Below are 11,963 nucleotides of genomic sequence, written 5' to 3' on the forward strand. Positions count from 1 at the left end.
AAGCCCGGCAGCCCATGATGGCCGGGTGGGGCACGCGGCGGTTCGCTCACCGGCCGGCGAGCGGGCGACACCATCATTCCAGAGTACTCGTCAATCATCACGCGCGCGTCCCACGCTGCGCCCTCTCTACTATCTAACCAGCGGCGCCGCGCGGGGCAGCCAGCCGGTTCAGCCGAGATGTGCGCGGGACGTCCAAAAACTCGCGGCGGGCGGGCGGGCGGGCGCACCAGCGATGGCGAGGGCGGGTGGGGCCGGACAGCGGCGCTCCCGGGCGCGGCGTGCGCTCCCCTGTCGGCGCGGGCGGGGCCGGCCCGTCGCTGGGTTCTCCGATTATACTTCTACCTCAGCGCGGCGCCGGCGTCGTGGCAGCGCGCGTGTGGCCCGCGGTGGGGCACGGACTCCACTACCAGCCCAGCCCACTACTACCGGCAGGCAGCGGGAGCGCGGGCACTGTGCCTGAGCGGTGACTCCTCACTTGCCATCGACGGCACAAGTACACGGCTCGGGGCGCGAGCTGGGCGTGGCCATCATTGGTGAGAACTGAGAAGCGAGCGTTACGGCCGGAGCAAGATGTGCGGTGTCAGCTTCCATCACTCGTGTGTAGCTCTCGGGATCGACCTGTCGATCTCACCGTCTTCTCCTGCCATGCATGCATCATGACTCTCCGGCCATAGGTGGATTGAGCTACAAGCTATACGATGTACCCACGTACGTGTATGTCGTTGGATTGATTCAACCACCTAACTTTAATATACATCTCACCTCTGATTTTTAGGGTAAAAAAATCTGACACCCTCAGTTACATTGGATCCTGATCTAATGCATGGCAATTAATCATTGCAGCATGACAATTTTCACTATAGAACATGGCAAATCCTATGCACAAGCATGTCAATTTTATCTGTTTTCACATGGCAAATCCGATCGTTAGATTTTAGCATTAAATATTTGACGTCAGATTTCTAACATTTTCCAAAAACTTAAGCACATAAGATATTAGGGGAGGAAAAACTGTTACGAGACAATGGCGTCACCGTTTATATCCTCAAACAAATTTGTCATTTTCCGATGACGATGCTTCAATCTTGCTCATGCATGTGGTACGGTGAAAGTTGGTATTTACACACACATATGTATATATGTATATTGTCTTCTTGCCTTGCAGAACATCCAAGATTTCTTTGATACAAAGGAACTCATGTTTTAAAAAAATCAAACCGTTAGAAGTTTCCTGATCGTTTGACATGATTTGATCATTAGAAAGTATTTGTAATGATTTATTTGCATATTGTTTGAGAGGAAACTTCCATATACTCAAATCTCTAGTTACATGTATTTTGGTTTTCATGTATTGTGTCAATTACTCTTTAGGGACAATTGTGTAGTTTTAAAATCCTATCGGATTACAAAACACTTGAGCTTTTTGTTTTGGAAATCCTACGAACCAAAAAAATTGAGCTAGTTGCCAAGAAAATTATCCACGAACATAGCCGGCGGTTTTGCACCATGATTTGTGTGATTTTACATCTGGTAGTTGCACATGCTAGAAAATATTGTTGTGCATGTAGTAGGCAACATTACTTCCATACAACAACCACAATGTGGTTGTTACATCTGCATATATCATCATTGATTATAAAGCTTTATACTTAACTCCTTGTAACTTTCAATTCAAAGAACACAACGTTCACATCATCTCAAAAAGTTATTTTAGCTTTCCATCAAGTCCTTATTTTATGAAACTGAGGCATCCTTCTCCAATTTCTATTAACAGAAACCTTACAGTTTGATTACATGGCCCTAAAACTAGAACAAGCCACCAAAAAGGTCAGCGCATAATCCTCCATCCTAAGAAGCAAAGCGGCTAAATAGGCATCAAACCACCAGACTCCAACTTATATTACAGACCAAAAACAATATCATCAATAAAACGAACTAAAGGAATAACAATTCTGGAGAGCGAAACTAAAACACGGCTAGATGGACGAAGTAGCGAAAGGAGAATTGATGCATCTAGGAACAAGACTGACACAGGAGATGTGGTCCTGCCAGAGATGTTGCCGGTTGAGGAAGTTCAGCCACTAATCCGCAGAACCCCCTGACGCCAACCATGTGATGCACGATAGACTTCACTTGCCACCTGCTCTATGATTTTTGCTCTCTACATCAACACCCTTTCACTTCCTTCCCTCATCTGCAAAATTTCCCAATTTGTTATTCAATGACATATCAACCTCATAAGCGCAATTCGATCATTTATTAGCTTTCTTTCAAAAGAAACATTATTTCTACATCTCTAAATTGTCCAAAAGATAGCAATGACACCAACTTACACCAACTTTTTAGTTTCCTTCTGAAAACTTTTTATCCAACTACTAAGGACATGATCAGGAATATACTTTAGATTAAAACTACATTTAAGAAAACCCCAGATTAGCTTAGCAACTCATATGAAGAATAAATGTTCAATGCTCTAATATTGGCCACAAAACACACAATTTTGGGGACCTATCGAACCTCTTTTCATCAAATTATCTGTAGTTAATATGCTATTTTGACCGTCAACCAAAGAAAACTTTATTTTTTTGGTGGAATTTTAATTTTCCATGATTTTTGTGTGTGAAAAAACACAATCATACATAGCAAGATATCTATAAAGCAATTTGACGGTAAAAAGAGCATCATCAGTTAATCATCAACTTAATATAATCCTTACTATAAGACATCATATTTTCCTCACACCTCATTTTGAGGCTATACTAAAGAGATGGAGTATCTCCCAGAGAGTTCTTCTAAATATAAACCCCTCATGTCCCTTTTGTAAGGCATCAACCATAGTGCTATTATGATCAAAACTTAAATTTTGCAGTCTAGCATAAGAAATTCTAAGAGCTTTGTCATCAAGCCACCAGTGTTCCCAAAATGTACTATCTACACATCGCCCACTATTTCTGCAGTGTTGATAAAATATGTGTTTGACTTCCATGATGCTAGAACAGAAATGCCAGTCACTAATATCATATTTAGTACCAAAGAGGCAACCATTATGAATAATTTTGTTCAGGAGGATCGTTTTGCCAGAGCCCACTTTTAGTTTGTAACTTCCACAACCAATTAACCAACAAAGATTTGTTCATGATCTCAAGGTTTAATATCCCCAAACCCCCTTGATCATTAGGTCTGCACCAAGTATTCCAATTCACCAGTGGTATTTTTTTCTTGTTGTTATCAACTTGACAAACAAGCCAAGCCATGAATAAATTGACTATCTTCTTCACCCCAATTGGGATGAGATAGAAAGACATCATTTATAAAGGTAGATTGCTTAGATAATATTGCACCAAACTCAGCCTGCCTGCAATGTTAAGCATTTTCCCTACCAACATCGACATCTATTTGATATCCTATCATCCACACGATTTAGTGTACGTTCCTAATTCTAACATTGGAAACATGACTTCCTAGGTACGCACTTCAAAGGTAAAACTCCCAAATTACAAGTATAATTTTCCTGGTAGAAATCAGTTTTATCCACATCATCCCCAAACAGGCATAACTCACTCTTGTGAAAATTAATAGTAAGCCCAAACATCATCTGTTCAAAAGCACAAATAATGAATTTTATTTTGCATTTTCAACATCATCTTATAGCAATAAAATTTTACCATCGGCATATTTAGGCATATTAACGCCATGGTGTAGAGCCCCATTTAGCACACCTTTAACTACTCCATTTTGTCCAACAATTTCCATAAAAATGGCAAGAACATCAAAAGCCAAATCAAAGAGAAGTAGTGAAAGAGAATCCTCTTGTCTGAGTTCTATAAAAGTTGTGAAGTTTGGCCCTATCTCATATTCACTTTGTTTCCTGCATGCCCCCCTCCTATGGTAAACATAATCTAGTCACATGGTTTATTAGGGAACCCCTTTATTTTTAACATTAGGTGTACAAAGGGCCATTCAATTTTGCCATATGCTTTTTCAAATCAACCTTAACAAAAGGGCACTATTTTTTAATGATGAATAGTGTTTAAGGCTTCATGCAAAATCACAACACCTTCCATTATGTATCTACCTTTGACAAAGACAGTTTGAGTGTGTGAAATAATAGGGTTTACCAACAAGCTTAACCTTCATAAGAACTTTAGTAATTATTTTGAAACTCACATTAAGAAGACATGTATGTCTAATCTTTTGGATTTGTTTTGCATCTTTGATTTTAGGAACCAAAGTCATAATGTCATAAATCAATTTAGTAGTATCCAACACACCCTTATGGATATCATCAAATAAATCCTTGAGATCTCATTTAGCCAGCGCTCGAAAATACTGGAAAAAACTCAATAGGTAAACCATCATGTCCCGGACTTCTGCTTTTTTTCATCATCTGAAAAGACAAAGCTTTCAAGTTTTCCATGGAAAAAGGTTAAACAAGCAGCTCAACATCTTCTCTAGTAATTTCAGGAATATCCCAATCAGCTAAATTTATATTAGCTCCATCACCACGTCCAAAATGTTTTTTTATAAAGTTCAGTAAATGTATTTCATAAGTGGGATGACCTGCCCAAAGAGGGAGAGCAGGTTTCCCTCCCTAAATAAATATAAAGAATTGCAATAACTAGTCCTCGAACATGTAATAGGGGCACGACGACAACTCCACTCACACAATAGGGGGCACGACGACAACTACACAACTTTAGCTCACGTCTGTTCATATCGAATATAGGTAAGTTTGATTGGGAAGAGTGGGCATGCCGAAGGAAAACAACATAAAATCAGACTCTCCTTATATCATCTTCCACTGATTCTAAATGAAAATTTGAAGATTATAAAAAACCTATATTTTGAATTGAAGAAGTCATGATGAGCAAACACGGTCTTACTTTGACCGGTGGTGGGAAATTAGGGTCCCCGTGATGCTGGTGTGGAAAACCTCTCAGCACTTTATCTCGCCTACTCGCTAACGTGGTAAATTTGACGATGGGGTCGTTTTGTGGCATATTTGTAGTTGTTTATTTCCTTTTTTTTAATACAAAGGATATCTGGGTGCACTTATATTCAGACCGTTGATTTTGGCTATGTGCATCATACCTGTGCAGAGGCCAGGTGCTGCTCATCACATTTCGTATCCCAGCGTATCTGCATGATGCTACATTCTGAGTTTCTAAAAGTGCCTCCATCCAAAAAAAATAGGCATATTTATTGCCATGCATTATGTTTTGAAGCAATAATTTGTAACACTTCATTCAAGTGTTCCGCATGGAAGCTCATATTTTGAACTGTACACGAGCACGCCTTAAAAGCTAAAACTCTCGACGAATTTTGTAGCCAGCGTCGACGACAACATGACTTGGGTAGCTCGGTCGGTGCGGCGTTGAAACGAATTACGCTGTAGACTGAAAACAAAGAGGCAGGTGCACTGTCGCGTAATAGAAAGGAAAAGAAAAGAAAAGAGAAAAGGTTGCACCAAACAGTGACGCCCAGGGAATTTAGAAGGCCGTGTCGCCGGCACGTGCGAGGCGGAGCGAGGCCCCCACCAAACCGCCATTCCCAGGGCTTCCTCCCTCGGTGCCTTCCCTTACAATGGTCGATGGAATCCCGGCCGGTTGACCGACCGCCCGACTCCTCGCGGCCTCCGATCGAGCAAGAACACCTATCGGCCCCCTTCCTCCCCCTCACAGTCGCGCATCGATAGATAGATCTGCTCCAATCCCCTCCCCTCGCCGAGCTTCTGGCAGCTGGAGTAGCTGTGAGAGGCATACGGAAATATTAAAAAAGAAGGGGGAGGGAATCCACTACTGGCCTAGCTATTTGAGCAAAACGTATGTGGGAAGAGCGGAGATAGGAGGGACAATTCCACTCACTGGCCAACCACAGCGCCTTCCTCCTCTCTCCCCTCCCTCCGCTCAAGAAATCTACCAAGAAGCAGGAGCTCCTCTTCGTCTTCCGGCCGTCGTCTTCCTCCTCGTATTCAGATTTCCGGAGCAAGAATTGGTTGGGGGGTAGCCAAAGTCCTTGCATGGATGCAGCCCACTGGCCCCAGGTAAATCTCTTTGTGAGAATTTGGCGTTTCTTCTCCTTGATCTTGCCGCTGTCTGTTCATCCTCCTCTCTGTGACATGGTTCTTGTTGTGTGCACGCTTTCTCTGATGGGAGCTCTCTCTGTGTGGGTGTCCTCTTGGAGTCTTGGGTCTTGTTCTTCCTTTATATGTTATGCTTTGTGTAGATCTATGCATCTGCAACACAATCAGCACCGCTCTCTCTTCTCCATAGGCATAGGCTTTAAGGTGAAGGTGAGCCCCCGGCCTGCGGCTTTAATCCTCTCTCCGCTGCCCTCCTCCCCCTTTTGATCCATGAAAGCACGCACCATCACCTTTCTTTTCCCCTCTTTCTAATCCCCCTTTCCTCACCATCATCCTTTTTTATCCCCTCCTCACCTCACCTCGCCCCTTCCTTTCTCATGGCCTTTCTTCTCTCTCTTGCCTCGCATCAAAAGAGGAGAGCAGCAGCCATGTCCTGGTGATGTGTGGCAGCAGTACCACAACCCTACAACAGCACAAGCAAAGTTGTGTTTTTTGTGTGTGGTGGTGTGTTTCTCTTTCATCCTTTCTTCTTCCCCGGCCCTTATCACCTTTTCCTTTGCCTTTCTCTGCTAGCTACCTCTAATCTCCCTTTGTATCCTTTTGCTTGGTTCTTAGTTGCACCGTAGAGATTCTTGACGCCCCCAGCCCCCACAGCGAGCCTCCCCACCTCCACCTCTCTGCTGCATGCTCGCTCACCACATGTTATCTTCCTGCGGTTTGTTCTTGCTTGCTCTAGGTGTTAGCTAGCTTGGCATGTAGCGGTCTTGTGTTGATCATCGTCTGTTCTCAACTTGTGACTGATCAAGTGCTGCGCTATGTGTGTATCTGTGTCCTCAGGGGCTAGGGCTGGTGAAGCCCATGGAGGAGATGCTGATGGGAGCACCAAGCGCGAACCAGCAGGTGCAAGGGTCAAATCCGAATCCACCGGCGCAGGCTCCGTCGTCGGCGCCTGGGGCTGGGGGACCCATGAGGGGCGGGACGCCGGCCATGGCAGTGGCGGGCTCCGGAGCTGGGGCGGGTAGCACGGAGCGGCGGCCGCGGCCGCAGAAGGAGAAGGCGATCAACTGCCCGCGGTGCAACTCCACCAACACCAAGTTCTGCTACTACAACAACTACAGCCTCCAGCAGCCGCGCTACTTCTGCAAGACGTGCCGCCGGTACTGGACGGAAGGCGGGTCGCTGCGCAACGTCCCCGTCGGCGGCGGCTCCCGCAAGAACAAGCGCTCTTCTTCGTCGTCCGCGTCAGCGAGCGCCTCAGCGGCCGCCTCCACGACCGCGTCCGTCGCGAACTCATCCATGCTCGGGGCGGCGCCGAACAAGAACCCGAAGCTGGCGCACGAGGGCGCAGCGCACGACCTGAACCTCGCGTTCCCGCACCACCAAGGCGGGATGCAGGCGCAGGCGGACTACATGGCGTTCCCGAGCCTGGAGAGCAGCAGCATGTGCAACCCGGGCGGCGGCGGAATGGCGGCCAATGGCGCCCGTGCCGGTGGCGCGCTCTCCGCGATGGAGCTGCTCCGGAGCACCGGCTGCTATATGCCGCTCCAGATGCCGATGCAGATGCCCGGGGAGTACGGCTCCGCGGGGTTCTCGCTCGGGGAGTTCCGCGCGCCGGCGCCACCGCAGTCGCAGAGCTTGCTAGGCTTCTCGCTGGACGCGCACGGTCCGGTGGGCGGGGCTTCCACGGCGGGGTACGGCTCCGGTGCCGGGATGCAAGGGATGCAGGACAGGTCGGGCAGGTTGCTGTTCGCGTTCGAGGACTTGAAGCCGACGGCAAACTCTGGCGCCGGTGGCGGTGAGAGCGGTGGTGGTTCTGGCGCGGGCGTGGATGGCGGCGACCATCAGTTCGAGCAAGGCAACAAGGAGCAGCAAGGCAACGGCACCCCCGTTGGGCAGCCCGACACGCCGGGGTTCTGGAACGGCATGATCGGCGGCGGCGGCACCTGGTAACATTGACGGCGGCGCCCATGCATGCATAGCTCATGCGATCGGAGCGTCGGCTGTGCGTGCATGCATGCGCTTCCAAGCTGCAGCTGGAGATAGGGCACAAAGGTTTAATAAGATGGTGGATATGGTGTTTGATATCTTTCTTTCTTTCTTTCTGGTGTTCTTCTTCTTCTTCCTTGGAATTGTGCTCTAGCCGTTCATTTGTGTTTGGTGATCGACTTGGGGGCTAGCTAGCTCTAACACATCAGACTATCAGAGTACACAACATTTTAATCTCTGTTCATCGGTGCCATGGATGCTACATGCTGGCCTGTGTGAAGCTTCATTTTAGGCCGGCCGGCTTGGAGTTAGCTAGCTAGGCGTCGGTACATACCTATCCAGTACTACGTACATGGCGCATGTGGTGGTGCGGTTTCTCTGGTTTGCAGGGCCAACTTTAGGAGACCTGTAGGAGTGGGGAGAGGACTGAGCTACAGTGTGTTTGGTGGTAACAACAATGCACTGCATGCATGCATGCACGGTGTTCCAGCTTTGTGTGTAGATGCAGATCGTTTGGGGACCGAGGGCTTCCAAGTTTGTAGTAGTAGCATGTAACTTTGTACTTATACTATTTGTTACTTATGTTACATACAATGAGTACAAGTACCATCACCTTTGTTTTCATATACAAATTCCTCTTCATTATTGTGCTTGTTGGTTTATGCATACATATATAGGCTCACCCAAAGTTGATCAGAAGAGGTATTTAGAGCATGTAATAATATGTGTCCTTGAATGTCATTTCCAGTTGAACTGATGATATTGGTGTACATCTTGCTGCCTGATTTTTATAAGCTTGTCTTTCTATCTGTCACCTCTCCCTGCCCTCCTTTTTCTTGTACTAGCAGGCAAAGCTCTGAGATGTCATGTCTCGCCACCGTCGCCCCGGAACCAAGAATCTTCCAGCCATGAAAAGCACTAGCGAGGGGAGGTAGCTAGGAGAAGTGGAGGGCATGGGCGCAAGAGAATAAGTACGTATGACAAACATCCCACTCCCTGAAAGAAAGATAGAAACTTTACTCGCTTCTCTCTCCTCACATGGTATTATTATATCATATGATGGCCATCTGCAGGTCCTTGAGCAGGCCATTTGTACTACCATCTATAATTATATTTTTGTAAACCTAAAGGTACACTGCCATGCTATCCCCTCTCCCACCATCGTGCTCCTTGCATCTCTGCCCCCTCCCTCCTCCTCTTTCTCTCATGTCAAGTGAGTAAGAATGCAGCAACTTTTCACTCATTTGTTTTTGTTTCTAGTTAGGCATTCACAGGCCCGGTTCACCTGCCCAAACCAAAAAGTTGTCACCTAATGATTCATCTCTTGCACCGATTTTGGTGTCATTTCCTTGTACTGCATGCATGCATGGCCTGCAGAGTATAATCACCTTCATTAGTTTACTGGGATGTCACACAAACTGGTCACATGCATGCATGCCAGCAGCTAGCCGTATCTTGGGGCTTGGGAGAACTTGGAAGGGCCCCAAAAACATTCTCCTAGGGATGAGGGCGTGGAAGGAATATTGCTTGACTGCCTTGTTCAAGCACTGGCCACTTTATTAAACAAGCAAACTATGCGATGGCCTACTACATATAGCTCTGTACAAACCATATGCAAGAGTTACTCCACTTGTACTATTGTTGTTATCTCCTTGATAGTACTAGTAGTAGTACCTAGTAGTAAGAGCTAGGGATATCTGGGTCAGTGGGTGAGGATAATATATGCATGCATGCATATGCTATTGTTGCCATGTTTTACACCAGCTGCATCACATCCTAAATGATAAATTTGAACTAAAACCACGACACATGTTACAGATCGGAGGGAGTAATGTTCTTATCGCTTGCTAAACTAGAACTACTGGGAATGGATGCTTACTGATCTAAATTGCATTCTATTAATTCTCATAAAAACGCATGCTACAGTATTAAATATTGCGCTAACACTCCATAATGTACTAGCTTTATTGATCCCCACAAGAAAAGGTAGTACTCTAGGTGATGTTTTGTAACTATCTCATTTCCCCACGTCTAGGCAGTACTAGTAGTTTTCCTCTCTGCTACTACTTGTATGCTATCGCTTGTGCTTTGTCTGCATGCTGTCCTTGCCCCACTCCATGCCATTTTAAGGAGCGTTAGCGCAATGGTAGGTCATTGTTGGTTGCATGGAGCCTAGCTGCCGCACACCATTAATGGTGGTGCGATCGCTTCCTTTCAGAGAGCACATACACATCTCTTTCGCCTATGCTGCATTCCATTGTGCGTGCATATGGTTGGGGATGTCCGGGGCCTCGCCTTTCAACCCGTTTATAGCAATCTCTACCTAAACTTGCAGCTCTTTGCACCTCCTTATTTATGGGAAAGAGGTGAAGCAGGTAGGCCGGAGGGCATATGTGCAAGTGTACCACGTACTGTGCTGTGTGCTCTTCTTCATTTTCATCTCAGCTCAGCTCCCTGCTTTCTGAACGCACTTTCACCAGGCATGCCACTTCCATGCATGCATGATCGATCGGCGCATCCACTCACGAGTTAGGTCCGGGTCTGATTGCCAGTGCTGCTTTCCGATGTGGAGGGTGCAAGTTGCTTCAAATGGCTGGTTTTACACATTGCAGAGAGCACAGGCGTGTTTTCCAGTAGCAGAATGGATGCTATTTAAATGCATATGTATCCACGCACGCCTTTTACCATGGCAGTACTATGACACCGCAGCTTCTTTTCTAGGGCAAAGTACCACCACCTCACGCGGCCCACTAATAGTTACCTGCACAAATCTAGCTACTGGCCTGGTACTAGTGTCTATCTGGTGTACACACTTAGGAGTCTGCGAGTGTATCTATGCAGGCCTATGATTGATGTTTACTGAAAAAATGAACTTATGGCGTATGGTTGTGTGCATTGCAATGATGCAGGGGCCTGGGTTTCAACCTCCTTTTCAAAAGGGGAAAAAAATAGCTTACAAAGCAACCAATGTTAATTAGAATCCCCATGTTCATTCAATCCAACATGACTGAATTAGAATCCACATGTTCATTCATTCCAACATGACTAAGGCTGGCCATAGTGGGGGTAACATAGTATCATGCACTTGGGACTCGTAAACATGCTTATGTGGCAGGGAATTAAAGAAGAGAGATGGTTATAGTAACATAGGTAGATACCGTAACATAATAAATATGATGCTACTATGAGTCATGCATCTATGATACTAGTCTATGATACTATGCACTATAAATGTAGTATCATACACTAGTATCATATGCATGATACTAGTATATGATACTCCCCACTATGACCAGCCTAATACACCTATGTCGGTGTAACAACTAGGCAAATAAATGACACAAATACTCCCTCCCTGGTCAAACATGGTTTGACCACGTTTATCAACAAATAAGAGCATTGCTAATATATATCCAACTGATGGATATATCATCTAAAAATGCTCGCTCATAATTAGCTATGGATACATAATGCATGACCAACCGCATCGTGTGTGACAAAGCTCGTTGTAGCCCATGTTGCGGATTGTTGTGGCTGACCGTAAATCTACATTCTGCTTCTATTCTCTCTCCTCCAATTCATGATAAATATCATGTGACAACTCTTATAGGTTGCTTGCACCCTTTTATACTTGCTCATGTAGTCCAATGACGTTAGCATGGTCTAAGGTGATGTGGTGAAACAATTAATTTCATCTTTTTGCCTCCATCTCCTCCTAACTCCCTCAACGCCATCGATAATTGTGTTAAACATGCATTGATTCTTCTCTCTCGACAAGCAACCAACAAACAAAACCATCTCGACCTTACTTAGCTCACTTCATTCTTTTTTTTGCGGGTGAAGTTCACTTCATTGTTGCGCCCTGAACCGCATTAAACCCATAGATAAGGGACAA

General features: G+C 45.8%; 1 protein-coding gene across 3 annotated transcripts; it reads left to right on the top strand.

The window, feature by feature from the left end:
* Positions 1–5,258: 5,258 nt before the first annotated feature.
* On the top strand, positions 5,259–8,700 carry LOC109732908 (dof zinc finger protein 1). 3 transcript variants are annotated; one of them, XM_040399558.3, is made up of 3 exons: positions 6,053–6,586; positions 6,698–6,797; positions 6,920–8,700. In XM_040399558.3, exons 1-3 carry the CDS (start codon positions 6,522–6,524, stop codon positions 8,030–8,032), a joined length of 1,278 nt encoding a protein of 425 aa, XP_040255492.1. In that variant the 5' UTR covers positions 6,053–6,521; the 3' UTR covers positions 8,033–8,700. The 3 variants fall into 3 exon arrangements, with proteins under 3 accessions (XP_020147698.1, XP_040255492.1, XP_020147700.1); XM_020292109.4 differs by lacking the exons at positions 6,053–6,586; positions 6,698–6,797 and adding an exon at positions 5,259–6,043; XM_020292111.4 differs by lacking the exon at positions 6,698–6,797 and having other exon boundaries at positions 6,056–6,586.
* The last annotated feature ends 3,263 nt before the right edge of the window (positions 8,701–11,963 follow it).

This window comes from Aegilops tauschii, chromosome 2, assembly GCF_002575655.3.
Source record: "Aegilops tauschii subsp. strangulata cultivar AL8/78 chromosome 2, Aet v6.0, whole genome shotgun sequence".
Taxonomy (NCBI): domain Eukaryota; kingdom Viridiplantae; phylum Streptophyta; class Magnoliopsida; order Poales; family Poaceae; genus Aegilops; species Aegilops tauschii.